The sequence below is a fragment of the Hetaerina americana genome, unplaced genomic scaffold (genome assembly GCF_022747635.1).
Source record: "Hetaerina americana unplaced genomic scaffold, ioHetAmer1.1.p SCAF_63, whole genome shotgun sequence".
Taxonomy (NCBI): domain Eukaryota; kingdom Metazoa; phylum Arthropoda; class Insecta; order Odonata; family Calopterygidae; genus Hetaerina; species Hetaerina americana.
Window position 1 is genome coordinate 273,749 of NW_027287239.1, and position 27,952 is coordinate 301,700.

Here is a 27,952-nt window from a genome sequence, read left to right on the forward strand (position 1 = left end):
TAGCGCCTATATTTCAGTTGAATTCTCGGCAGAAGATAGTCAGCCCTCCAGTCATTTCCGCATAGTCTTATTACCAAATTCAAGAAGGTAATCATTTCTCCGACACGCACATTAAATAATCGTAACATTAAAATTGCGAGGAGAAAATAAGTAAAGTCATAACCAAGCGATTGGTCGTCACTTTCAAAAATGTCACTGCCCTGTTGAACACAATGTCATTAAAGTTTGTTCACTTTATATCGAGGGTTTCAAATTTAGTCCGTTCAAATTTTTAGTCCGATGCAGACCCCCTAAAGTAATACGCTGTGCATCAAACGATTGATTTGCTGCATGCAGCGCACAAGGTTGATTTCATCCTTTGAAAGTGGAATAAATTTGTCATTCCGATGTGTCCTGTGCGTAGTCTAATCAATCTCACTTCTTTCGGAATATTCTTGCCACTACTTCTCCGTATCTGGATTGAATTGAAATCTATGCTTATCTTATGAGTAAAGAAAGCATCAGAAATCTAATAATAACAACTATCCATAAAAATACTCGGAAAATAAGAAATTGTTAACTCTCCGCTGAGAAATCTCCAATAGAACAATACAGAGAAGGAAATGCTAATAGCATATCAGAAGATTGTAATTGTACTTATTCTGAAAAATATCCGAAAAACGAAATTGTGGAATCTTTGATAAAATTAACCGTACCACTCATTGTATGCAAGGATAAGAATTATCTCCCAAAGATTGGAGGAGAAAATGAAAGAATATCTAATTGAAAATCAATTTGGATATACCATGAGGAGCTCAAGAATAGGCGGATATTATTTCTTGAATAATTACCGTAGCGACAAGCACACAAAAAGGCCAACTAACATTTATTTCCCCCTAATGCCTGGATAGCGCTTCGAAATCTTAGACAGAATAATAATGCTCGACCTCTGCAAGTAATTGGAATGAAATGCCCACACTGAAGGTTGATACATCACCACCTGTAGCCTTCTTGGATAACAGATGGCGGCGCGATCTGATGTGGGGAAAGTAGAGAGACTAAGTAACGGCATGAGTAACACAGTGATAACCCTCCTCCCTTTATTCGTTGCAATGTATTTATCCAAAAGGCAATAAACAAATAATACGGTGATTGGACACAAGGAGATGGGGTTGAAATAAAATTTTCATATTTTATACAAGACGTAGTTATAACCACACAGAAGGAAGAGTATCGGACGAGGATAATATTTTGTGTGGAGGAAAGGATTCAAAAGTTTAAACATATAATGAAACGAATGTAGAGTAAAGACTATTTTCTGCAGTTAAATAACGATTTCAAACAAAACGATGATATGAGGAAAAAAGCTAAATGGAGGTTTTCTCCGAGTGAAAGAATCGTACCATGCATGCTACAGGGCCACCAGTGAAGACGGATGTAAGAGTAAAAATGATTAAGGATATCCTAAACGAAGACGGTTTTCCCCCGTAAGGACGGAAAATACGCTACTTTCTTTCTGGCAACTTTCCCTTTCAGAAGACAGTAGAAATCAAGTTCACCAAAATGCTGGAAGAAAAAACGCCTGTTTTAGTAGTTACCATGCAGTGGTCTGGTAACCATTGAGGCATTGTCATGGAAACGTTCTTTAAGAACAATGATAGTGTGGTGCCGACGCAGAGGGCGCTGTGGTTTAGCGAAGAAACGCATTTTCACCTCTCAGGCTCAGTAAATAAGCAAAATTTTTGTGAATGGGCGACTGAAAACCCTCGCGAACTTCACCCAAGATCTATTCATAGCCCTTAAGTGACAGTTTGGTGCGCAGTGTCCTCCATAGGCATTATTCGGCCTTACTTTTTTGAATCTCGAGGCTCTCAACTGTTACTGTGAACTCAGTGCTATGATGTGAGATGCTGGAGTACTTTTTCCGACCCTAAATGGAAGAGTAAGGCTGGGAATATGAAACAGAAGCCTTATGGTTTCAACAGGATAGTGGATACACGGTTCATACCGCCCGTCGTTCACGCAAAGTCCTGCAAGAACAATTTCCCGGCCGCCTGATCTCCTTACGAGGAGATGTTCCATGGCGCCCTCGCTCGCTCCCCGGAGTTGAGCCCATGAGATTTTTTTCTTTGGAGATATCTCAAAGCTCAGGCTCACAAAGTTCGACCAAGGACCTTGGAAGCTCTTAAGGAGGCAATTGCAGGTGCCATAGCAGGACTATCTCAAGATATGAGACTGAGAAGAGTTTTCGAAAACGTTTTTGAACGACTCAACTTGTCGTCTCACTCACCAAGGTCGTCACCTGGATCGAATAGTTTTCAAATCTTAATGATCAAAATGGCATTTAATGTAGTTTTCAGAAATAAATTTTTTTTCAAGTATCTTGATTTATTTTTTACAATTCACCCGTCAAGTCAAGTAGTCTACTCTGCTTCACCCTGTAAAAACCGTCCCGGTGAGTGAAATCTCACCTTTACCGGACATTGTCCATAAGAAACGCATGGCATTGGACATGGCTGAAGTGGAAGTGTACCGGTCGTTTTTATGTATCATAGCCCACGTTTCCACTCTGAATTTCATGTTTAGGTGGATACAATTAAAGAGGCGAGCGGGGCGAGAGGCACTCGGATGTGCAATGGGTGGAAATAGAGGAGAGAGATGAACGGAGAGCAGCTTTCTCGAGAAAATGACCGCTTGAAACGATGATCGTCTTCGAGTTCACGTGCGGCTTCTTCCCAGCTAACAAATGTCAACCCGCCGAGGAGAGAGCAGAGGGACTCTTTAATGAACCGTGCCTATGATTGAGCTGATGTTTTAGTAGTCGTTTCCTGGTTAGAATAGGCGATGCAACATTTTAAAAAGGGTAAAAATTATTCGCTTTGACCGGGATAAGGCAAATGATTTTTAAACTCTGAAATTGTTGCATTGTAATGCATGTTGGCGTACGATTTAATGGACAGATAAAGTAAGGAATGAGGAAGTATGTAGAAGAGCAGAAGAGGAAAGGACCTTATGGAGAAATCGACGGAAAAAAAGAACTAGATGGATTGGACACACATTGAGGCAAAATGGATTGATTAGGAATATAACAGAAGGAAAAATAGAAGGGAAGATTCCACGGGGAAGGCCAAGAGACTAGTACGTTCATACAGAACAAATTAAGAAGGACGTAAAGCAGAGAAGGTATCAAGGATTGAGATCAAATAGAATAGAATGGAGGGTTGCAGGAAACCAACACTAGGATTGAAATACTGATTACGATGATGATACTACCTTCCTTCATTCCATCCAAAATGACTGCTCTTTTCCTCACTCTGGCCCTCTTACCTCGGAATTACTCCCCCATTACTTCTTCAATCAGCATCTCATCACTGCATCGCTATCTTTTCTGCGTCCACATCTTCTCAAGATTGGACTTACGTTCTCCATAATATCATTTGCAATGATACAACCGCCGCCCTTGAAATTTTGCAAATGCGAAGTGGGACTCGATAGGCTGGCTAAGCTGGATTTCATCTGCAGCTGATGTCGGTGCATCCAGCATTACCTCCGTATCCAACGAGCCGTCCCTACACTTTCAGGCCCATTTCCAACGGAGAGAAGGGAGTCGTTAGGTGATTTTCAAATTGCGCATTTTCATGGAAGCGTGCTTGTTTGTATATTTACTTCGTCGGCAGGGAATGGACGCTTAAAGGGAACGTCAAGAGGAGCGAAAGCAGGAGAGCGAAGGTAGGAAAAAATAAAAATCCCGCACTGAAATAATTAAATCTATTTTCCTCTACCCTCCCTCTAATTGCACTTCCTTTGACTCATGCATAATCTCGCCCGTTTTGAGCGGGTCGAGGTAATTGTCCGGTAATGCGTCTCAACCTCCCTCGCAATCCCCCCCCCTTCCACTCCCCTCCCACCCCCCGCCGTCACTCGACGACGTTTCCCAAGCTCCATTAGCAAGGACACGCAGGATCACACAAACTGCCCTCTTTTGAAACATCCGCTCCTCGCGGGAGGGCGGCGGGGGAAGAGTGGAGGAGAGTTGGAAGACGCGTGTTTTACGCACGTTCCGGGAGAGTGGCTCTGGGACGCGTGCCTCTGCATTCAATAATTTCCCCATCCTTCCTCCGTCGAGGGAGAGCGGGGCGTTGACGAAAGGACGTGTCAAAAGGTTTTGGACGTCGGAGGAGGCACACTTGACGCTTCTGCGGGAGGCGACAGCGAGAGTCTTGGAGCTTGAGACACGTGGGACGGCGTCCTTCCCGAGGAGACAGACACCCGAGTGCCCTACAAAAGGCAGCGCCGCCGTCGGATGCCGTACCCGAGGATGGGGACCTCGAGGGTGGAGTCGTGGACGCGCATAACGGTAAGACGACTGTGGTCGACTCCTCATTCCCTTCCGCCTGGCCTAGAGATGAGTTACTTTTGCGTGCGGGCGTGTGCTTCGCTTGCCGTGTATCCGTCAACCACGCATCGTCGTGGTCCGCCGACATGAGTTATTTAAGTGCGCGGCGGTAGCGTGTTCTTTGAAAATAAACGAGAAAGAGAGAGAGAGTTAAGAGAGGAGATCTTGAGCGAAGTAATAAAAAAGGAGATTTGGTAGTGGTAACACGAACCAGTGTTCCTTAATCTACGTGCGGAGAATCGCCGCGAGAATATCGCTATACAAGAACAGGGGATTTTAACACCGGATATTCCGACTGGCGGTATTGGCTTGATGGGTGTGATAGCAATCTGTATTATCCACCTTGACTTACGGGGAAAACTAAGATGAATTAAAAGTTTTAAAGTTTTTTAAAGACATGGTGTTCAACTCTCACTCAAGTGAAATGATACCCTCAAGGCGGATCACCGCCAAAAATTTTAATAAATGAGAGGAACTAGTTCACATTGGTTCATCACATGTAAAAGGTCATAACGTTTTTGAACCGGTTATCGAGCTTGTTCATGGAGGTATTCTGGGTAAGTTCAAATTAAATCTTCTAGAAATGTAGATATTTGACAAAAGGAGAAAGTTAGACTAACGTGTGAATTAGATGAATGTGTGACGGTAAACTTATCGGCTTATAGCCGACAAAGTCAGGCATAAAATCTTAATAAGGGGAGAGGACTGGATTTGGAATTTCAAGCAAGAGAGGCGTCGTGACCAAAACCCACATTACATCGGACCACGGGACCAAATGAAGTCCCTCACCTGAAAGATGTAAATTGGTACCGCAGGTACTTACTCGTATTTTCATAGGAAATAATTAGGTATAAAACACGCATTTATCATTTTTTGTTATGGTAGTTTTCTATTATAAGAACGCCATGGCAAATCCAATAAATTAATTATATTATCTTGAAAGGGTTTTCAGCCTTAATTGTGGATTGGATTACCAAATTTTCAGGATGCATATAAAAAAATATGGGTGCATAAAATAAAAGATTAAAAATATTTAAAAAATCCTAAGATATGAGTTACAACACTGTGATAACACAAAACCCATTTCTCAGCATTGGAAATATTACGCCCCACAATGAAGAGAAGAGCCCATCCCATCGACCTCAATTTTGGCCAAGGTGATTAAAATCGAATACCAAAGTTTCACATCCATCGGACAATCCCAATCGGCAACATTCCGCGGGGTCATGGACACAAAGATAAAGGGCGTTTGAGAGCGAACTCATAAAGATAGCTGACCTTTTGATTGCCATTTGACTGCGACCTAAACCTACAGGGAAACCGGTAGAAGCAGTTAAAAAAAATTGCAAATAGATGCCTTAAATTCCACATAATATGGGAACGATTTAACGCGGTCGAACCTGTCTCCTATGATGCGTTTTCTCTCCCTTCTTTTCTCGCGCAGTCATGCGTGGAAATATTTTTATGATGGAAAATTCCTCCGAAGTGGTGAGACATCAACGCTGAATCCATATTGGACCATCTTTTAATGCCTCAATATTTACCACCCTTCTTCGGCTTCGATATAATATTTTAAACGTCCTTTTTTTAAGAGCTTTATGCTTGGGTCACCTACATGGATCGTAGGAGTGAACGAATTGGACGGTTTTTTATGGATAGTCAATTTTGATATAATTAATTTGACGGATAAAGTGCTATGGTCCTCAAATATTTTAAATTTCACATTCCTTTTATTAGTAAAAATATATAGTCCACACGCATAACGACTTGTTTAAAATCTGTGACTCGGACTACTTACGACAGGAAACAGGTTTAAGTTACTCTTTTTTTATTTTTTGGCAAATATATTGAGCACATTTGGGCCGTTTTTGCTAATTTTACCTGTAGGTAAAAAAATTGAAAGAAACGTTTGACCATGCTTCAATCCTGCTACTACTACTTTATCTAAGAACTAAGTTCCATTAACATAAATTTTATGCTAATATGCACACTGTAATAGTTAATTTCGACAGCAAGAATGCTTATCAGCTCAATGCCATTCACTCACTCGAACAATTGAATGAAACGGGTGAGTTAGCATGCTTGATATCCTTCTTGGTTAGATTAGAGAAGGGTGTAAATTGTTTAAACACTAAGTCTCCCTGCAAAACGAAATCTAACCGGAGGAAGAGAGGATGAAATGGACTTGGCACCCAAGCGGAACATTTCCTTAACATTGTTTCTTGAAGCAATGATAATCGAGAAGTGTGCGGCAATGGATAATTCTTATATAGTTTTGTGCCGCATCGCAAATATGTTTCCGCAAACACATTTGCGATGCGGCACGCATTCTGTAACGCGAGATGAATACAGGTATATTAAGATGAATTCTACTCATACATACTACAAAGTCAGCTAGGTTTCTCGGGAGCACATTCGGCAGAGGGGAAATATTTTTGGTGTTTACGGTGTGGTGTTTATTACGGTTAATTTAATAATAATATTACGGTTACGGTGTTTACAAATATTTGGCGGACGCCAGTATCCTTTTTGAATTTCTTTGTCAACGTCACCATTCAAGGTCCCGATCGCCGTCGTTCTGAAATAATGTACTAAACCGTGCTGAGTTCGTGATATCCTCTCACGGTGAAATTTTATGCGAAAGAGAAATACTAGCGCGCAATCTGATAGGAACAAGTCATTATTTTCTCAATAACTGTAATAGTTCCTGTTTCAAAAACAAATAAAATTCAATAATATGTCATAAATAAAATGTGAAGATATTATGTTCTCATGATGATGGGAAGATTGCCTTTTTAATGGAATGGAGCATTTGCCAAAAACTCCGTAAGTATCACGAGAAGGAATGATATAACCTCTCCCTTCCGGTTAATTATCATCATGATTCTCTACACCGAGTTTTCTCTTTTCATAACGATACCTGGGAGAATTAGCGGATATTCGTGCTTGTCTTGTCTCTCATAATTACTGGATATGCGTACTTTCGCTTCAAGTCTTGAGCGACCTACTCCCGCTTGCAAAATGGGGCAAAATTTTGGTCTATGGACTTGGCAATCGTCATTTAATTATTTTACTTATAAACAAGAAAATCCTTAGTTACTTGAGAAGAAGGGTCTTGAATATCATCAACATTTTCATCGAGTTTCGTTTCTTCAATCCCCCGGCACATGGCATCTTCTTTTAAAAGGGATTGAATGAAATATTCCTATTTACCAATACAGATTTATGTATATTTTCTCAAAATATTGGCGCATGATATTTTATTAAATACAAATATTGTTACAAGATGAAGTCCATTGATTAAAAACTAATAAATTGAAGATTTCTCCTAAGTGAATAATTCTTGGAAAAGATGTAATGAAGCCATTAACATTTCAGTGGTATCCGACTAAACATTGTAAATATTCTTGAGGAATAAGACAAATATTTGTAATTTTACAAAAAATTATTAATACGTTACTACCAGTTTTATCACATATGTGACATGGTACTTAAAGATATCACCTATATAATGAAACCTATAGTAACCTATTAATGAATTTTTAAGAATTCCTCCTGAAGCCATTGACATTATTTCAGTAAAAAAATCATCTTTGATTATATTATTTCAATATTATAGGCAATTTATGGAAATACCTGGGAAAAATAAATTGGTAAGTTGAAATAAAATAAATTTCCACTTAGGTTCACTTATTCTCGCTACAATCTCGGTTCTTTCTAGAGCACAGAATTAGTTAACTCAGTTTCCATAGACATGTAAAATATCAAGTTATGTTTTTGTTCAATTAATGGCTTTTAAGTGGTATTACTCACAAAAATAGCGCATCCCTTTTACATACCTACGAACCAACAAAAACTCGAATGGCCAGAGCATTCAAATAATATTTTATATTTAGTACTCTATAATATTTACAGTTGAAATGTGCGTCCTAACTTGTTCCATTATCAAATACGATCTATATTATTATTAGGTGATCTACCGGTCAAGGTAGGTTTTTGGATGGACACAGCAACTAAATAAAACATTTTGTGACTCCTAACAAAACACAAAATCCAGCATCCTACTCTATATCAGGTCCCTCTTCATCTCTGATTACTTTCTTCCTCCCTTCATCCCGTCCAACATCCCTATCCTGTTCCTTCCCTTTCCTCGTTTGCCTAACATTCTCCCCTCTATTACAGTCTTCAACATCCCACTGCCAGCCATTAGCCCCTTCATCCACTTTTCCTGCCTCCATAGGATTTCTCCCAACAAACCCCTCTCTTCGCCCACCATACCAAGTACTTCCTCAATTATTTTCTTCTTTGTCCATTTCACCTTCTCCATTCTTCTCCACACCCACATTTCAAAAGCCTCCAGTCTACGTCTATCCTCCTGCTTCAATGACCACGTTTCCGCGCCGTACAGAGCTACGCTCCATATCAAAGTTTTTACGAGTATTTTCTTAACATCCTTACTCAACGTCCCTCTCATCAACTCCCTCCTCCTTGTAAAAACCTCCTTGCCTAGCGCAATTCTTCTCCTTACGTCCCTACTACTTTGACCGTGTTGGTCCAAAACATACCGAGATAAGTAAACTGTCCTACCTGCTCTAGTTTTTGGCTTCCTATTTTAATGTTTAGCTTAGCCTTTTTCTTTCTAGAAAATCGCATAACCTTTGTTTTATTAATATTGATTCTCATCCCATACCTGTCGCACTGAATTTCCAATTCACTCAGCAATGCTTTGCAGCCCCTTGGCTGAATGACAAACCAAAGCTTGGTCATCAGCGAACCTAACTGATTTTACGAATTCCCCGCCCACTTTAATTCCTACCTCCAGTTCTTCCCATGCCTCTTTAATCATTTCCTCTGCATACAGGTTGAACAGCAACGGTAATAATGGGCAACCCTGCCTAACACCTCTTCCTAACACTGCCCATCCGGACTCTCCGTTCCCCACCCGCACCTGAGCAGTCTGAGACATGTAAGGGTTGCGGATTAGCCTACTTTCCCTCCAATCTATTCCTATTTTCTGCAATATACTCATTAGTTTTTCCCAATTCACTCTATCAAACGCTTTTTCGAAATCTACGAAACAGGCAAATACCTCCTGGTTGTGTTCTGTATTCCTCTCGATTAATAATCTCATTACTGCAATGGCATCACCCGTATCTCTCCCCTTCCTAAACCCAAACTGATCATTATATAAGTGATCATTTGCCCTACTCTCTATCCTTTTGTTTATTATCCTGAGAACAACTTTAGCTGCGTGGGATATCAAACTAATTGTCCTGTAGTCCTCACATGACGTAGCCTTTACCTTTTTCGGAATAGGAACTAAAACTGATCTCACAAAGTCTTCCGGCCAGATTCCTTCCTCATAGTTACTACGAATCAGACGATCTATATTACTAATATGAAAGTAAATTTAATTTGTAATGAATGGATTAAGTTACGCGCGAATAGGTAATTCAAATCCATTGTTGCCAACCATTTTCAAATAACAGTTTCTCTGATGGAGAAACATGGAAGGTGTATAATTGCAATCGAGTATATTTAATAGTTCTCTCGTAATCTCGAATAGATATCAAAGTATGAGGAAACAAAACTTATGATTCATTAGATATTACTTCAGTTAGTCTACTTATTAGTTTTTGTGCTATCCAAAACAATGACTTTTGAGACCCAAGCTCCGATTGGTTTAAATCTTTTTGTTCAAGTTACTTAAACATTAAATCTAATGACTTATTAAAGACATTGGACGGAGTAGGCTATTACCTCCCAAAATGGGATAATCTTTATCAATTCGTTAGTACTCATAAGTACGCATTCGCAAGTATAAATAAGTTTTTTAATTATTTTGCTGAAAACGGACACCTTTTTTAATTCATCAATTTGCTTTTTCTGCAGGAGTTCGTCGCTCCATGCTTGCTATTATCAGCGGCCTTGGTTTTTCCAGCTTGCAGTCAACCTCTCACCGCTTTCACCGGCCAGCACTTTAACGGACTACCACCGCCAATTCCTTCTTTCGTTTACTACAGAGGTTCTCAGCCTCAAAATTCACAAAAACTTCTTTTCTCTCCCATACACACTCCTTACAAACAATACATAATCAGCCGGAACTTGGCGGAAAACATACAACCGACTTCCAACCCTGGCCCGGTGAAACTAAGCGTCGCAAGCACTGAATTTTCGCCCCAGAAACAGAGTGGTTATGAAATACGGGAGATAAATAGCTTTGCAACCCACAACAGAAATGAGTTTTCAATTACACCAACGTACAACAATTTGGTACCGGCGATCCACCCTGGGATCGGACACCAGAGGGCTAATGGTCTCCCGACCTCGAGTAGCCACAATTACGCCTCTTCGACCAGTTTCCTTCAAACTCTTCGACAATCAAACTCTCCGCTGAGTCAGCAGCTCTCTTCGCTGAGGTACGCCAGCAACTTCCGCCAACCCTCGAACCAGGGGGACGAGCTCCAGAAAGCGCTGACGAGCCTCAGCCCCACGGTCCAGCAACGCCAGAGGAGCGTGGCTAGCGCCGGTGAGCTGGTTTACAGACAGCAGACGGCCGGCGCGAAGCCCTTCCTCTCCGCCAACTCGGACGGTGTGCAGAGGGAGGGCGGCGAGGAGCTGTCTTCACCCGGGGGCTTCCTGGGACAGCCTTACAGACGTCCGACATTTGTGTCGGCGGTCGGCACACCCGTCTCCGGGGTGGGGCAGAACCCTCTCTACACCGGCGACTCTGTCCAGGCGTCGAAGCTGGATGAAGCCTCGGACGTGAGGGGAGTCAAGAGTCCGGGAGGGATCCCGGCACCAGGACGACTACCCGTCAGACAAGACGCCTACTTTTCAAGGGTGAGAGACTTCGATTTTCCTCTTCGACTGATACCGCGAATGCTTTTTTAACGAGTATTATAGTTTTCTTACCTTTGTTACCAACCCTTAGGTTTCCTTAGCGGTGCTCAGGCGGTGTTTTCACTAGAGTAACAACAGCGAGTCATGCATTTTTAACGAATGTCAAAGTTGGTTGGCTCGCACATTGCTGTCGTATGTATGATAATCTAAAACTATGGTTCTATTTTAAGCGTTCCTCGAGTTCTCATTATTTAATATTCGCTAATATCATTGAGAACGGCAGAAATTACGTTGTGCATTTCCAATTTGAATGTTTTTATAGATTTTACATTTTTCCTCACAAGAAATGCTAGAAACGCAACCAGTTTTGACAAGTGTAATCTTTAAATTCCAATATTGTGAATAATTATAATAAAAAGGGAAATTTAACGATATTTACAAAAAAGACAACCTTTCATTCCAAATAATGACGAATAAGAAATGAGGTAATAACTAATATACAGGCATTGCATATATGTATTAGTTATTTTATATGTTTGAATGGTGACAAAGAGCTTCGTGTTTCAAGAGCACCTTCAACTAAAATTGTAATTGCTTTTGCTTACCGGAACCTAGGTTTCAGTGGAATTTTGGAATAATTTTTTTCACAGTTTATACATTAATCGCATTCCGCGTGAGGATTCTGAAAATTGGATTGTCTTTTATTTCACGTTTATCATTGTTTTGGCCTTGCAGAATAGCAGTTTCTCCGGCATATGCCGGTAAAGCTTTAATTAAACTTCTAAGGGTGGTTCAATAACAAATTAGTGAAATAAAATATTTGTATTAAATACGCTCATTCAAGGATTGTTTACAAGTTCCAGGGTTTTTTAATTGCATACAACGATGATTAGAATCACGGCAAATAAAAAGAATACATATGTTTGCTAAAATATTTGGAGCGGAAGATAATTTTTTTGCATGCTCTTCACTAGAATGCAACGACTCCATTTCTCTTCGAAATTCCAACTGACAATTTAAAATTTTTCTTTAAATCTTCGCCAAATTGACACTATGAGCATTCGACGATAAAGTGCTCAGCTAGCCTTTGTTTTGAGAAAATATAACCGATTTAGGATTCATCGTTGTTTTACTTTTCTGGAGGGATTGAGTAAATTCTTCGTCATAAGGTTATTAGCTTATGTATTGTCTATGTTCAGGGAATGTGGCTTGTAATAAAATTAAATAAAATGGTCTTTTAGTTTTAATAAGTATGCCGGACATTATCTTTTGGAAAAAATTCGATTAGCTAAAGCACAGAGCCGGATGGAGTGAGAAAATATCATTATTTCATTTTAAAACCATGGCGAATAAATATTAAATGACCAAAACTAACCTGAACGTGATAATAATGAAAAACTGACTGGCACGAGCCAATCGATATGTTTAGGTCCTCAGCTACTTCTCTAACGGTGATTCGACGATTGGCCAATACGAATACGCAACTCGCGAAAATTCAAAATTCGCGATACTTTTTAAATAGACCTCGTATCTGTAAAGGAGCAATCTTTTACTGCGATGGGCTAGTGTATCGAATCAGCATTTTCTGATGCTGGCTATAAATGTTTTGTCTTATATATGTATGTAAATTTATATGACACTCCAGAAGCCACCGCAAGGGTGTGTGTCGGGGGGTGTTAGGTCACCAGCCATGAATACAAAATAATGACAACTCTACACAAGCATCAGTTCGATAATGGTGCACTGGAACAAAGTCAATCACACGGAAGAAGGCTCTTAGATAACAGAATATTCAAAAGTATGATTTACTATGCAAATCATGCGGGAACAACATTATTAAAATGGGCCAATTTAACATTCATTCAGGATTCCCGGAAACTGCGGGAGATGCCGTAAAAGTAACTTTTAACGGAGTCATTCGCTAATATGCTTTTCAATGCAACAATTTTAGATTGTGAAAATTATTCGCCGTGACCGGGATCCCGGTAAAGGCGAATGATTTCAACACTCTTAAATTGCTGCAATGAAATGCAGGATATTGAAAAAATATAAACACTACCAATACTAATTATACCCTCCACGCCTGCGATCATATCTATTTTGACCCTTAATCGTACGACGAAAGAACGATGTTTTTAATCTATCCGTTTGAATATCTAGCTCCCTAATTTTACGCACGTGATCTGATCTACCATAATAAATCGGTCTGTAAGCCTGTAATAGGTCTTTAACATCTTCGGATAAGTGACTTGCTTATAATATTTGCAGTAAATTTAATCTAAATTTCAACGGTTTCCATTACAACTTTTCATAAACCTAGCCGCTCTCCGTCGCACTCCATTTAGTCCCAAAATTAAGAATATTTCTTGAGGGTCCCATGCACGCGCAGTAAACTCCAAGTGGGGCCTAAATAGCATAAAATAACAAAGCTCGAAACCCTCTCATTACATTTCCTAAGTATACTATTTTTGAATCCTAACTGTTTATTTGCTATTCCGAAAATTTCACAAATGTGCTATCCCCAGGGCATGTCCTTAGTCATCGTACCGCCCTTTAGATTTTACCACTTCTACGTTTGTTATGTTAGTTTCCTATAGGGTGTGTTTTCTGGTGAAATACTCTTCCTTCAAAAATTCGTGGAAACATTTCTTGGAATTCAATTCTAACTCCCATGTCTCGCCTATATGTCGCTGCATCGTTAGCTAATAGACGCCGTTTATCTGAAACCGGGAAATGATGCCATTAATCTATGATGGAAACAATAGCTGATACATTACACTTCCTTGTGTGACACCCGATGAGACGCTTACTGTATCGGATGATACTACATCTATTAAGACCCTTGGCTCACGACCTGTTATAAACTTATGAATCCAGTCTAAGTGTATGTAACACGATTGTCTACCCCGTAGTTTCCCAATTTTTGTAGCAACTATCTACAAGGAACTTTGTCGAACGCCTTGTTAAAGTGACATTTGGGTCTAGCAAGATCTACCCTTATGGAAACCGTGTTGGTTTTTTATCAGAAAACTCTGAGAATCGAGATGCTTAATGATTGAGCTAAATTTTATAAGATTACTCTAAGGTATTGCATGAGATGGATGTAAGAGAGATGGGTCGGCAATGAATCGGATCTCCTCCGTCGCCTTTTTTTAATATGACCATGACATTGGCTACTTTCCAGTCTGTGGGCACTGCGCGATCATTTGGGGATTTATTAAATATTATTTGCAGAGAAGCTGCTTTTTCTAATAACTTAGTTTTGTATGCGCGTCAAATTGATCAGGGCCTGGTGATATGTTTGGACTGATGCATTTAAGTTTCCGTTCGATTCCAAGAGAAGAGATCGCGATTTTAAATCAAGAAGGGTCGAAGGCAAGGGTAGGGCATAGGGTCAAAGAAGCGATCGAGTATCGACTTGAATTGTCCCTGCGGACGATTATTGAAAACGTCATGGAAATAGTGGTTTAGTGTATTAGCTTTTTTTAAACTGGTAATAAGTTTTTGCCCGTTGTTATTTAGGGATGTCCCTGTAGACTTGCTTCCCTGAACCTCCCGTACATATGACCAAAACGTTTTTGGGTTATCGTCGAAATATTCCCTTAATGTTTTATTTTTGAATTATTACAATGCGTGGCGCCATGCCTCCCTTGCTAACACTTTAGCTGTTTAATATTTTTGTATTAGTTCCTTTCGTTTGTTGCTACACGCATACTTTCGTGCTCTCCTCATTTTCGATTGCCATGCCAAATTGGCGTTTAATTAATCTACGTAATTCCGCAGTGTAACATCTACATAGATTCCTTCCTAGCACTTTTCAATCGAATAGGAATGCAATTTTCATATTGCAGACCGCGTAGCGTCTTATTTGGCCCGGTCAAATAAATAAGTATTTCTTTTGAGTTTCTGATTTTTCTCAGTAATCATTTTATTCAGTATTGCATTTCTTTAGTCCATAATAATAATAATTTTTATAAAATAAAACTGTCGTTTACATAACATTTATTTCATAAAATTTCTCTATCTAATGGATATAACTATAACAAAAGGCCATTATTTAAATTATATCGTAAGAATACATTTGCATTCTTAAGCCTCGCATTTTACTTATACTGGATATTTTGGCGAGTGGCTACTCTTGTATATGAAATTACTCAAAAATGTTCAACCGACCGATTATTTGTTTTTAGACCGCGACTTTTCCATGAGCCAAGTAATTATTTACAAATGAATGAACTAATTTGGTAAAAGTAACAACATATTCACACTAAATAGACTACCTCATTTAAGTTATCCCGCGTCTATTTTTGAAGCTGCCCATAATCTGCGTTCATTCATATGCCCTGAATGCCACCGGATGTCGATATAAGGAATTTTGATTGGGAGAGGGAGGTGAGGCAATGAATCAGGAATGGAGACATGAAGATAATGCAGTGAATGATGGACTTTTTGAATTAAATATTTAGCAAATAATTTATGCTTCTTTGTTCACGTTCGTGCAGCCAACACTGAAAGTGAAGGCAGGAGGAGGAGCAACCATCATAATTGTAAACGCATTATGGAATCGATTTTCTTACAGGAAGTAAATGAATTTATGTATCTATATGTATATGTGTGGTTACAAATATATATATATATATATACATACATACATATATACATACATATATATATATATATATACATACATATATACATACATATATATATATACATACATACATATATACATACATACATATATATATATATATATATATATATATATATATATATATATATATATATATATATACTACCTTGGAAAAAACTTAAGGAATCCATGTTTGTAAGTTTTGCTAAGATTTAAGCGAAAAAGCTAACAACAAAGGGATGGAAAACCTGCAAGTACTCTTCTGAAAAAAAAACAAAAGCAATAAAAAACTGTAATATTTCGACCGATGGAGATTATCTGTCGCACGTCCCAAACAATATCTAAACACATCAATGTTTCGCTAAGTAATTTCCATAGTGGGTGGCAGGTGAAAGAGAAATAAAATAATTTGGTCTCAACATAAGAATGCCATTAAAACAGCGGGAATTCTGAAAGAGCCTCTCGACCGTGGAACTCGAGCGAGAGGAGCATCCAAGTATCGGGATTCCAATGTTTTGAATTAACTAATGACGGGGATAATTCGAGGAAGCAGAAATAAATACGTTTCCTCTCTCCTCCTCTCACGAATACAAACGTTCGGCCTTCACTTCCTCGCAGCGCATAAAAAGGTCAAATTCCACTCCACCCTCGCGCCGTCATACCCCTGCGGAGGATCTGTCAGCTAAATTACGCTCCCACGCATCATTTCCATATTCTGCCGAAATAAAATTCATTGCTCCTCTACCTTCACAACTTTGTCCCGGGTGTATTGGCTTAATTATGAATTCAATATAAATTTTTGTTTCATTATATTTTTCGGGCTTTTCCAAAGGTGATAAACATGATATTTATTAAACATTAAGCTTTTATTCGACAGTTTAAAAATGCAATTCGCTATGAATTTGATCATGTAGAAATGACTTCTAATATGACGACAAGTTTTTATTTCATGAGTTTTTGACTTCTAAATTTGACAGTCGATGACTCGTCATGTGACCGTGGAAACGGGAAAGTTCACGTGCCAATTACCATCGAAATTCGATCTCATCATTCTTATTCGATGCATAGTGCGGAATGGACCCACACCGTGAAATCATATTCAAATTATTATTTTTCTAACCGCAAATGTATCCAAGACGAGCTTACAACAAACGAGTTTCGAGTGTTACTACATTTTAAATCATTTCTCTTGCGTTAAGTGCACATTTTGAAACACGTTGCCCTCATTACGCTTATGATATAGGAGTCAAAATTAACATATTTTACTACCTCAATTAGAATAAAAAAAAAAATTGCGAATCGTAGAAAACATGGGACATCCATAAGAGGCTCAAAAACAATGAATAACACTCTTATTTACTTATGATGAAACAATTTCAGAGTGTAAAAATCATTCGCCCTGACCGGGAATAGAAACCCGAATCCCTCGATGTCCCTTCGAGTGCTTTGGACCGTTAAGCTATCGAGGAGAAGGCGAAAAAGAGTTTCGAAAACATGGGAACTTTAAAGGAATAAAAAGTTGTGACGAAATACTTTTGATTTATCACGTGATTTTTACACCCTGATATTGTTGCATGGAAATGCATATTAGCGGATGACTCCAAACGTCACTATCTCCCGCAGTTTCTTCGAAGTTATAATTTATATTTTCGGTAATCCCTTTACGTGCCGTGAGTGCTGATACTCTATTCGCGAATATAACGTTGGACTTTATTTGAACAGATGTTTGCATGTGTAGGATTTATTGACTATAGGTTGTTGCAAAATTCGAAGGAAGTTTAACGAGCAAATATTCATTTGGTTTTGTATGGCATCGTTTCCTTTTGCTAATTGGTGTATTTCAACATTTCCTTTCTCTATTGATCCCTTGAATTAAAAGTAATACAATGGCAATTGAAAAAATATCGATTATCAATTATTTTGTGATTTGACCCGAAAATACGTTTACCATTCTTCTGCGATGATGAAATAGCGATACTAAAGTCACCGGGGAATTTTGTAATTACGAAGTTCTAGCTCTCTTTCTTCCTGAACTTTATTATCTGAGTTGCAAATCATACTCATATCCACTGAGATCCAATGGCATTTTAACTTCAAATACTCCCGATGCAATACTCTTAAATGAACTATCCCAAATAATAATCTATCTTTCATCTTAGTTGTTGGGTTATTATGCTGACTCTTTATTATGCTGTTATGTTAACCTTATATCACAATATTAATGTGTAAAAATAAATCCTAAATTTAGAATTAGATTAAAAAGTAACATTCAATTTTCTTGGATAATTTAATAAATGATTATTTTTTGATGGATGAATAACTCAGTAATATTCATGCATGAATCAGCAATAAATTTACAAGGGATTTCATTGTGACGAAGTACTCAAAAAAATACAAAAAAATAAAATATGAATAGAATAGGGATAACTAATTTTTAACATTTAGTAACGTAAAAGCATACGTAATAGTGGAAGTAACGAAAAAATCAAAGTATCCTTTAAGATCAATGGATATGTGAGGCATCTAATAAAAAAGTCATGTACAGCTGAAAGAGCAGGTAAGACATGATGAGGTCTTTCTTTTCATAAGTAAGAAACGATCTGCGTAGTCAGTAGAAATGTCATCATTTTAACCGAAATAACCATTGAGGAAGTTAGAAGATTGGTTGTTAGATAGCTAAGACAACGGCTGGTTCAAGAATAACTCGGGAAAAGAGTCATTACAGAGTTAGTCCGGGATAGCTATCACTTTTAAGTTATTGCGCACTCGTTTTTCTTACGGTTTTGTCTCATTTTTCTTTCAATCCGCATTTCATCCCGCCATTTTCTGAGGAATTAACATATAGTCATTAATTTGATGGCAGGGATTCATGACGAAAGCCGGCATTGAGTTAAATTTAATTAACTTTAATTACCTTAATTATTTATATAATGGGGTTTATTTATTTAATGTGACAGATTTATTTATTTGATTATCTCGTGTTTTTAATTGCTAAGTTATTCAATTTAGTGTTTTTATCTGATTTTAAATGCGAAAAATGCCGATAGGTAAAGAAGATATCTAAAACACGAAGCACCAATGAATCATGAGAACTATCAGTCTACATAAATTCAGAAGGATTTAATAACAATAATATTAGGGATATTATAGTTTAAGAAGCAGTAAGAATTTTATTCAATGTGGAGTGTTCAAAGCAGAATTGACAAACAGAGGATGTCTGGAACGCTAATATATGTACGTAGTTTTTTTAAGCGTATGTGGACTAAATTGCAAGTACATCATAAATTGGTTCTTAATTTCAAATATTTCCAATACTAATTTTAAATGAATTATCCTTTTTTGCCTTAAAAATATAAATAAATTGTGTCGACACGCACAACATTTTAATTTTTCACGAGTTAAGTTTCTCCTCCGCGACACTCATCCTGGACATTAATTGTAAGAGAACACATGCATATGTGAGCGCTAACTTTTCTCCTCCGCTCAAGTTCATCCGCAGAGTTCCATCTCAAAAGCTTCCACAGCATTCGTTCCGTTGGGTGCACGCATCCATGAATTATTAATGCTTTTCCATGAATTTGCCATCACCACCGGACGTGCGCAGTGCCGCGCAGGGTGTCACGCGTCTCCGAGGAGAGTTGTTTGAGTCACGGGTGGGAAAATGTATGCAGCAGTCGAAGAGATCAAAAGGCTCCCGCAGGGACATCTTTGGGTGTCTCCGCAAACGTTAATGCATGCGCGCACAACCAGAGGGCGGTCGGTCTGGCACGCTGCCAGGATGGGTCGGAAGTGGGTTGCGGGAGGGGGAAGGGGAAGGAGAGCGAGAGAAGGGATATATTCAATTTACCCCTTCCTTAAATTCGATCCCAGGTGATTGCCTATATTTTTGCAAGTATAATTCAGGGCCATAGAAATGAAGTAGTAATGAATTTTGTCAGTTACGATTCGAACGCTTCGAAAGAGATACTCTGCCTCAAATACAGAATATTTGGCAAATTTTGGGCACAGGCGAAGCGATGCCCAGCTCCCTGACCCCTATCCTCACAATTTATACTCCCAAGTTTGAGTTGATCCTTTGACTCATAGGTCGAAATAATGACCGAAGATTTTTCAACAAAAGAAGAGAGCAGATTGCCTGAAAAAATATGCAACGCTCATCAATCGACTATTAAAAAAAACTTTGTTTCTGGCTATTTTTTCATCATCCAGCGAAATATCTTCCATGGCGAGACCTGAAGACATTGACCTAAAAGCGGCGAAAGCTGTAAAATGACCTTCATAGGTCACTCCATTGCATTAATATACTCGTATGCTTTTAGTCGTTTTATTCCCAATACTTAACACACGTTGCTGCAATCTGCAATTGGGGAATACTTATGAGTTTTGCTAATGAATTAGAACGTCATGCAGTGTAATCACACACGTGAGCAACCATAACCACATAATCAACTAATCGTAGGTTACTAAAATGTGACTTCCAAGTGATATTACTGAGTAGAGAATATGATATATTACCATATATGTTAATACTGCCGGGTAATATTTACAGGAGGGTACCTTCCTTCTAGTCATTTCAAGCACAATGCACTGGCTCCTTCAAATGTAAAGCGGAGATACTTTTCCCGATGGGAAACATAAAGCCTTCGTAACACTTTAATAGAGCCAGTAAAGGTGTTTTACAATGGATCACAGAATGTAGTTTTATAGACAATAACTGTGCTAGGAAGTTCCCATATTACGCTAGCCCACGTCCTAAGATCTACAGACTGCCCATATGTACGTGGACTTTCGTGGCTATGGTGCCAGAAAGATTTCCTACTCAGCCCTTGCCACATCAATGATAAGGTTTATTGAATGACTGCGCGGGTTTAGATCAATACCGTACTACATTTCACTATTTGCCATTTCCACCCTATTCTCTAAGTCTATAGGTATTTAGAATATCCAATATGGTGAAGAATTTAAATCTCTATGCATCTGAAGGAATACAGCATTTTTACATTTTATGTTCACTTTCCAATCATCCACGATCAATTTCTAATCAGAAGGAATGACTTAAGAAAAATTGGGATGGACCATCTAAATCGTTTTTAAATCAGGATATTGCTGTAACCGGGAATCATCTCACTCTGAACGGGTGTAGTATCCTATTCCTATAAATAAAAAAATCCGTTTCAAATTCAGATTGTAATGCTTCAACTGCATGATTAGCGTTGGGACTTTCTTAACCAAGTTAAAATTTGAAAACACTGGCCAAGGCTGACACATACAGGTGACTGGCTCGAAAATTTAAAATGCTCAGAACATTATTGGGCCTGTGTTTAAATGTGGTGTGTTATCATTTGACAGTGAAAATCTTAATGTAGGACGAATCCCTTTCAGAGCAATTTATTCATTTTCTACTCATTTATCTCAAGAGAATTATTCTCACCATAAAGGTTGGTTCACTAAAATATGAAAATATTTCTTTCTTCAAAATGAAATATTATGTCGAAAAACACTTTAATAATGTCATCAAAATTCTCCGCAAATAAGGTGTGGTGTTAAAGTTCAAATGTAACGGGCGAAGTGTTGGACACAATCGATTTTCAAGGTACACTTCATCAATGTTTCATCGGATAATGAGAGCCAATTGAATCGGAGGCAGGTAATAATAATTCATAAATGATGGAAAATTAATTTTCGTAGCATTCTTAGTCAATAAAGTATTACGTGGAATAACGATTACTAACTATGTTTACAATTCAAAACTTTACTTCGACACAAATACAGCTTTTCTAGCGGCATCATCCGTATCGTTTGAAATGAGGGAAGTTCGTAATTCTGGGCCTGTTTCATTCACATACATCTACGTAAACTACTAAAGGAGCTATATGAAACTTTAAGGCATATGCAGGGCAAAAGTTAACATTTTGCTTTTACATAAATGTAAAAATTTCTGTTGTTGACATGGGAAATAATATTTTACGACCAATTTTTCTCCATGTATGTAGTTGGCTGTTAAACGCCAACACCAGAGAAATGCGATCATCAAGATGAGGCGAAGCGAAATGCGATCGCTTCGCGGTTCATTTTCTTTCGCACACTCCGTAAGATCAGGAAAATCAAATAAATGATTTGCAACATTTCTTTACTTGGAGGTTACTCCTTCCATGTACGTATTCTCTGATTTTTTCGATGTGCGTGAGTCGTAGGCACGTGCAGCAAAATTTCAAGAGTTCACCCTTGAGGGACATGAGGCCGTTCCGTCCAAGCTTAGCGCACCTTTGGGACGGGGTCGCGGGGGCGACTTCCCGCCCCTATTATCTCCCAAGATTGCCTCACGCTCAGAGGGACAGGAATATCCACTTCGCACTCGCTCTCCAGAGACAGCGGTTGCCACTCGGAATGGGATCGGTCGCTGAATGCCTGCCCGCCTCCTTTTCGCTATCTTCGCCCTCGGAGGAATGCGGGGAGCAGTGAGAGTGAAAGTAGACAATCGAACCGGGAGCCGGTTGTTGTAGGTGCATGCGTGCGGGTGCACACACGTGCGTCGTTAGTTAAGAGTGGCGTCACACGTGATTTTTCTCACGGCGTTGCCAAATGTTCACGCAACTTCCCTTTCTCGATCACAAACTCGGCGTTCGAAATCCATGCTGAAGTCGTTCGCGATTGATAGTTAGTCATCGAGGATGGCACTGTCTCCCATGGGACGGCAATCGCTATGCCGTCTTCGAAGTCCAGGACCTGCATTTCAGGGAATCGGTTGAGAGAAGCAATCATGGTATGAAGGGAGATAACTCTTCTATCAACGAGACGTTTGTATTTAAGGTAGGTTTTGGATGGATACAGGTAACAAGCAAATGTATTGTCTCTCCTAACAAAACACAACCCAACATCCCAATCTACAAAAAACCCCTCTTCAACTCCGTATACTTACTTCCTTCCTCCCTTCATTCCGTCCAACATTCCTATCCTATTTTTACCCCTTCCTCGTGTTCCTAACATTCTCTCCTCTATCATACTTTGAATGCATACGGGGTGTGTCCCAAAAAATAAATAGGGGGGAAACTCTCTTGCAGATCAAAGAATAATTCACTAAAACCCTTAAAAACTGCACCCCTGTCCATCAACACACCGATGTCAGTGCCTCGGTCACGCTTCTGGTAAGCTTCCTGTTGGGCATCAACAGGACCCTCGTTCAGGCACCTCGTCATGGCATCTTTGACATAATCCAGTGGTCCAAAATGGCACTTAAAGGGTTTGCACTTGGGTCGTACTCAAATACCCATGTCTCTTCACCAGTAACCACCTACGTATTCTAAAAAATTAGGGTCACTTTCACAGTGGTCCATGAGGTCCAAGGCCAGATTGTCTCAGAAGCGTCTTCCGACAGAACCTTGGGGACCATCTTGGCACACCTTTCTCATGGCTACATCTTCTATAAGAATGCAATGCCCTGTGGTTTTCTGATATTGCACTCTTCTGCCAACATGCTGACACTTGCGGGTCAATCAGAATAGAGCGTGTGTCTCAATTTCCGCACATTTTCATCACACTGTGTAGTAGATGGATGTCCAGGGCATTCCTAATCGTCAACCTCCTCTCTACCCGTGTTGTTTTTTTTGCATGTGGTATTTTTCCTTTTTACGGTTGGTGACCTAACACCCCCCGCCACACGCCCTTGCGGCGGCTTGCGGGGTATTATGTAGATGTAGATGTACCCTCCAAGAACATCCTGTGCAAGAAGAAAACCATCACTAGAGACGTTTCTCCAACTCCATGAGAATCCTCAACTATGGTCATGGTCTGCGAACCCGATTTCGCGAGTTTAACACAGAATGTTATCGCATATCATTGCTCCATGGAAAGTGGTATCGTTAATTTATTTTATTATTTAAGAATTTAACGTAGCAATCAGGCAAATGTCCTTGTGGCAACGGTCAAGTCTGGTCAACTGTCACTCTTACAATGGACATACACAAGAAGATACGATGCATACACAAGAAGAACCGATATGAGACTAAAAGCTTTTATGTACAATGATTCTTAAAGATTACCAACCGCACCTTTACCCATGGGCTTGGTTCACACCATACGACTACATACTACGCACCGTCCATCGCCGCACTCCGTCCATAAACACGCACTCTTCAATTTCATATTCCGATCAAAATCACGCACTGTTAACACATCATTCATACTATGACATGACCCTCGAACAGGGGTTCAACCTAGCAGCGATCCGCAGACTCTAACGGCCCGCAGAGACCTGACGCGGGTCGTGCTGCTTTCCCAAGACCTCTTACTATTTTCTCGCCTCAAATCGTCCCACTCTAGTCGTTCCGTTCGCCAGGAAAAGTTGTTGTGCTTACTTTATGGGATTGACCCAGTATAATTTAATATTCTCTATGAAAGTTTTCTAATTAATATCAATATGCATAAACCAATGCAAACCTGGTTTAAAATATATTAACCTAGGTTGGCTAGTTAATTAGAGTTGAAACTAGATATGTGTTAACGCCAAATGGCTAACCCGAAGTTCGTGGGTTTGAACCCCACACGGATTTTGTCTTAGTTATTATGGAAATTGGCCTTTTAGCGTGGAATTTTCGAGATGACATGACACTGGCAGTCTTAAGCATTTAAATTTGGCTTATAACTGCAGTTAAATACAAAACATGAAAATTTTAAGATATAATTGGTCCCTGAAGACTCCAAAATATGCTGCTATTATAAAATTGCTTTACTTGCTCCGCTGAAACTACATAACTTCTGGAGTATGAAGTGAAAGCCATGATATAGCTTCTCTTGCACCCGAGTCATGATGTCGTATACGGTATGGTATACTCGTACGCTTCCCAAGGCACGACAGCCCTAAAAATACCCAAAAAATAATTTTACGGGCTATTGCCCATTCAGGAAACGAAATATGACTGCCGCACTGTTTTCCTACGACAAAAAAATTGAGCGGAATATTTTGGTTGGAGTTGGTTGGTTTTTAGCTGCGATTATCAGACCCACTCAGATAATATATTAGCCTTGAATGGACAAAGGCGAGGGAAAGGGCATTCTGTTCATAAACTTGTTGACTGTTTCTAGGGTTAATACACGCATACTGTCTCGTCCCTTCGACCATGATTTACGACATAGAAAGAAAGAATAGCTATCAAACCTTAAGAGAAATCGCATGGGAGAAAGAAGTAGGTATTCCTGTCAGTAAACCACGTTCGAATCGAAAGTTTAATCGACGAAACTTCAAAAAATATATTCGAAAATGCGGAAAAAATTTAAGAGGTTTGTGAGTTCAGATAAATGATAACCCAGGTCTGTGACTCACTCAGTGGTCCTTCAGATTCGTGTAGTATATACCGAAGGACATGAAACGATACCAATAAAAACTTTGCGATAAGTGCAAAAAACACCTAAAATACGTGTAATCCACTCGCCTAGTTGCCTATAATTACTTGTTTGATACTAAAACTACTCCGCAAAATATGAAACATCATTCCGGGATCCAAATAAGTTTTCTTTGAAGTAGAATTTTCCAGAGATCAAATTCTGGCTAGGAGAGAGATTTTAGGCTGCACCCATGCGTGACAGCTAAAATCACGACCCTTGGTTTTGCTGGAGTGCGTTACCCATAAGATAAATGTAATACCAAATCTCTAACTCATACATGAAAGCAGCCATGACATTATTGCCTGTAAATGGCAAACCGGGTAGGAAGTCTGTGTTCACCGATAACATTTAATCTTGAATATTTGCCCTTCTAGTTGGTCGAGTGAGACCCAGATTTACCTAAAACTAGCAAATTTGCCCAAAATTTGCTCATAAATTCCACCACTTGCGTGGCAGTCGAGCTATATGTTTGACAATCGTTTACACATGATACGTCACATTTTCTCGAGGGCGCGTCAATGGACGGCGTCTGAATCCTTTAATTACCTCAAGTTTTCACTTTTCTCTTCGCTCTCGGAAAATCCTCAACCCTTTTGTCCTCTGTCTTCATCCGTTTCGTCCTTGCGCGAAATCCATACATAGCTACACATTCCTACGTGAGTAAAAGCCAACATGTTGTGTCAGGAGTATCTTCAGTCATACATTCGTAAGGATTATGGACACATTGACGGCCAATGGTGAGATTATGCTGTTTTCACAGACGTACCCTATTTATTTTGGTGAAGATTCACTTTTGACAGGTTGTGGAATTTCTTTTTATTTTCATGAGTTATTTTAGAGTTTGGAAAATATTGCTGATTTATAATTTTTGCGAATATGATGAAATTCTGCCAGGCGTCTCGAAACACTTATGACCTGGACTTCATCCAAGGGGAATTATGAATGAAAACAAGAGTATTTGGCAGGTTTTGAACAATTCATGTTTTAATTAGAAAAATTAGATGATTAGAAATCAATATTTTGATAGGTATTTAGCCTGTATAGTATAATCAGCTCGCTTGCTTTTCAGAGTCTGTTTTTCTACATTTTCTATATATTTAATGCTCAGGCAAATCTTTAAAAATGTACGTATTTTTCGGTGTAGGCAAAAAACACCAAATTTTTCAAAAAAGATTTTATTTTGTGTGGGCTGTTGAACTTACTCATTTTTTGTCCACCTTTTAGGTTGGCGGTATCATGTTTCCTTGGAGTTTTGAACGCCCCTTTGTATCATGTAACTTTCTAATGTTTTAGCAAACTCTTCAATATGTAGACTAATGTATTTTATCAATTTGCGAACTATTAGGAGAAGCAAATTGCTTTTAATGCATTCGAAACATTTTTTATTGCGAAGTTCTCCTTGGCCGTCATCCTAAGCAAATTTAATAGAACCTCATTAAATTTCGGCTTGGCTGAAATTCCTCCAAAGACAAAATAAGAAAATTCGATTCTGATTACATGGTAATTATCCTCACGACGAGCGATGGGACATTACATTTTAGAAGAATTGAATCATTGATTTAAACGACCGGGAAACGAAAGTGGGAATCTAAACTAATGCTAATTACTATAAAAAGAAGTTACTGATAAGTATTCTGTTAGCAAGTATTTTTTATACACTTTAAAAAGTATTGAATAAATTATTTAAACGCAAAATTCTTTAAATTCATTATATTTCATTACACACATATAGTTTCTCTATAACTTAATACTATGTTGAAATATTAAACTTGTTAAAATCTTTTAACTTAAAAATTTTTTTAACATAGTGATAATAATATATTCTCCTATTGATGTTTGTAATAATTGTGTATTCATTCGTATATTTTAAGAAGTGAGCTATTTGTAATGCAATTGTGCGTGGATTGCATTTGAAATATGATAGTTTTATTCAAAACTTATAATATGTACTCATTTGGATTTCCACGTACCTCTACGTATTTCATCTTGGTATCACAACTTAATTCATCTGAACCTGGTAACATTCCATTTTTTAATAAAATGTAACTAAATCGATATAAATAGTAACTGATAAGATCCTTTTTCTCTTTCCCATTTCAGTATTTTCATTACAAATAACTTATGAATAAACACGTGTTACGTCCTTGAATTAATTAATTTGGTCGCACTTATATATATATATATATATATATATAATATATAATATTATATTTATATATTTATATATTATATTATATTTATATATATATATATATATATATATATATATATATATAATGCATACGGATCACTGTCCTTTTGTCGTTGAGTTTTAAACATTTCAGAGCTTAGGTAAATTAATTTGCTTTTTTATTTTTACATTCCGCAGCCTGCCAGCAGTTATGCCAACAACTTTGGTTACTCGATACGGGAGGATCCTGTATTCAATTCGTTGGCTCCATCTCTGGTTGCAGCAAGTGGGCCTTTCCTTCTCACCCCTCAAGCCTACCAAAGAAGTGTAAGAAACAGATAATCGGGGGAATAAGCCTTCACTACTCTACTGGAAACATTTTTTACTCAGATAAACAAGAAAATACCAAAAATATATTTTTTATGTTTTTTATTTAATTCACCGAATATTATGTTTTTTATATGTGTGGGGAAGAAACGATTGTGGTTTTACAAATGATATTTTCCTAATATTCACCGAAAAATTTTATTAAAAAAATGTAAGGTACCAT

The 27,952-nt window shown here is 38.5% G+C and overlaps 1 protein-coding gene across 1 annotated transcript; it reads left to right on the forward strand.

Moving 5' to 3' along the window:
* Window positions 1–3,982: 3,982 nt before the first annotated feature.
* LOC139695762 (uncharacterized) lies at window positions 3,983–27,952 on the forward strand. Its single transcript, XM_071594540.1, has 3 exons — window positions 3,983–4,336; window positions 10,268–11,218; window positions 27,601–27,952. The coding sequence occupies exons 1-3, from the start codon at window positions 4,283–4,285 to the stop codon at window positions 27,742–27,744; spliced, it is 1,149 nt and encodes a 382-aa protein (XP_071450641.1). The 5' UTR covers window positions 3,983–4,282; the 3' UTR covers window positions 27,745–27,952.

Bases quoted from the DNA above. Each gene is read 5' to 3' on its own strand.
- LOC139695762 (XM_071594540.1), top strand. From the start codon at position 4,283: ATGCCGTACCCGAGGATGGGGACCTCGAGGGTGGAGTCGTGGACGCGC. The intron at 4,337-10,267 runs GTAAGACGACTG...CTTTTTCTGCAG, and splicing joins AGTCGTGGACGCGCATAACG to GAGTTCGTCGCTCCATGCTT. The intron at 11,219-27,600 runs GTGAGAGACTTC...TACATTCCGCAG, and splicing joins AAGACGCCTACTTTTCAAGG to CCTGCCAGCAGTTATGCCAA.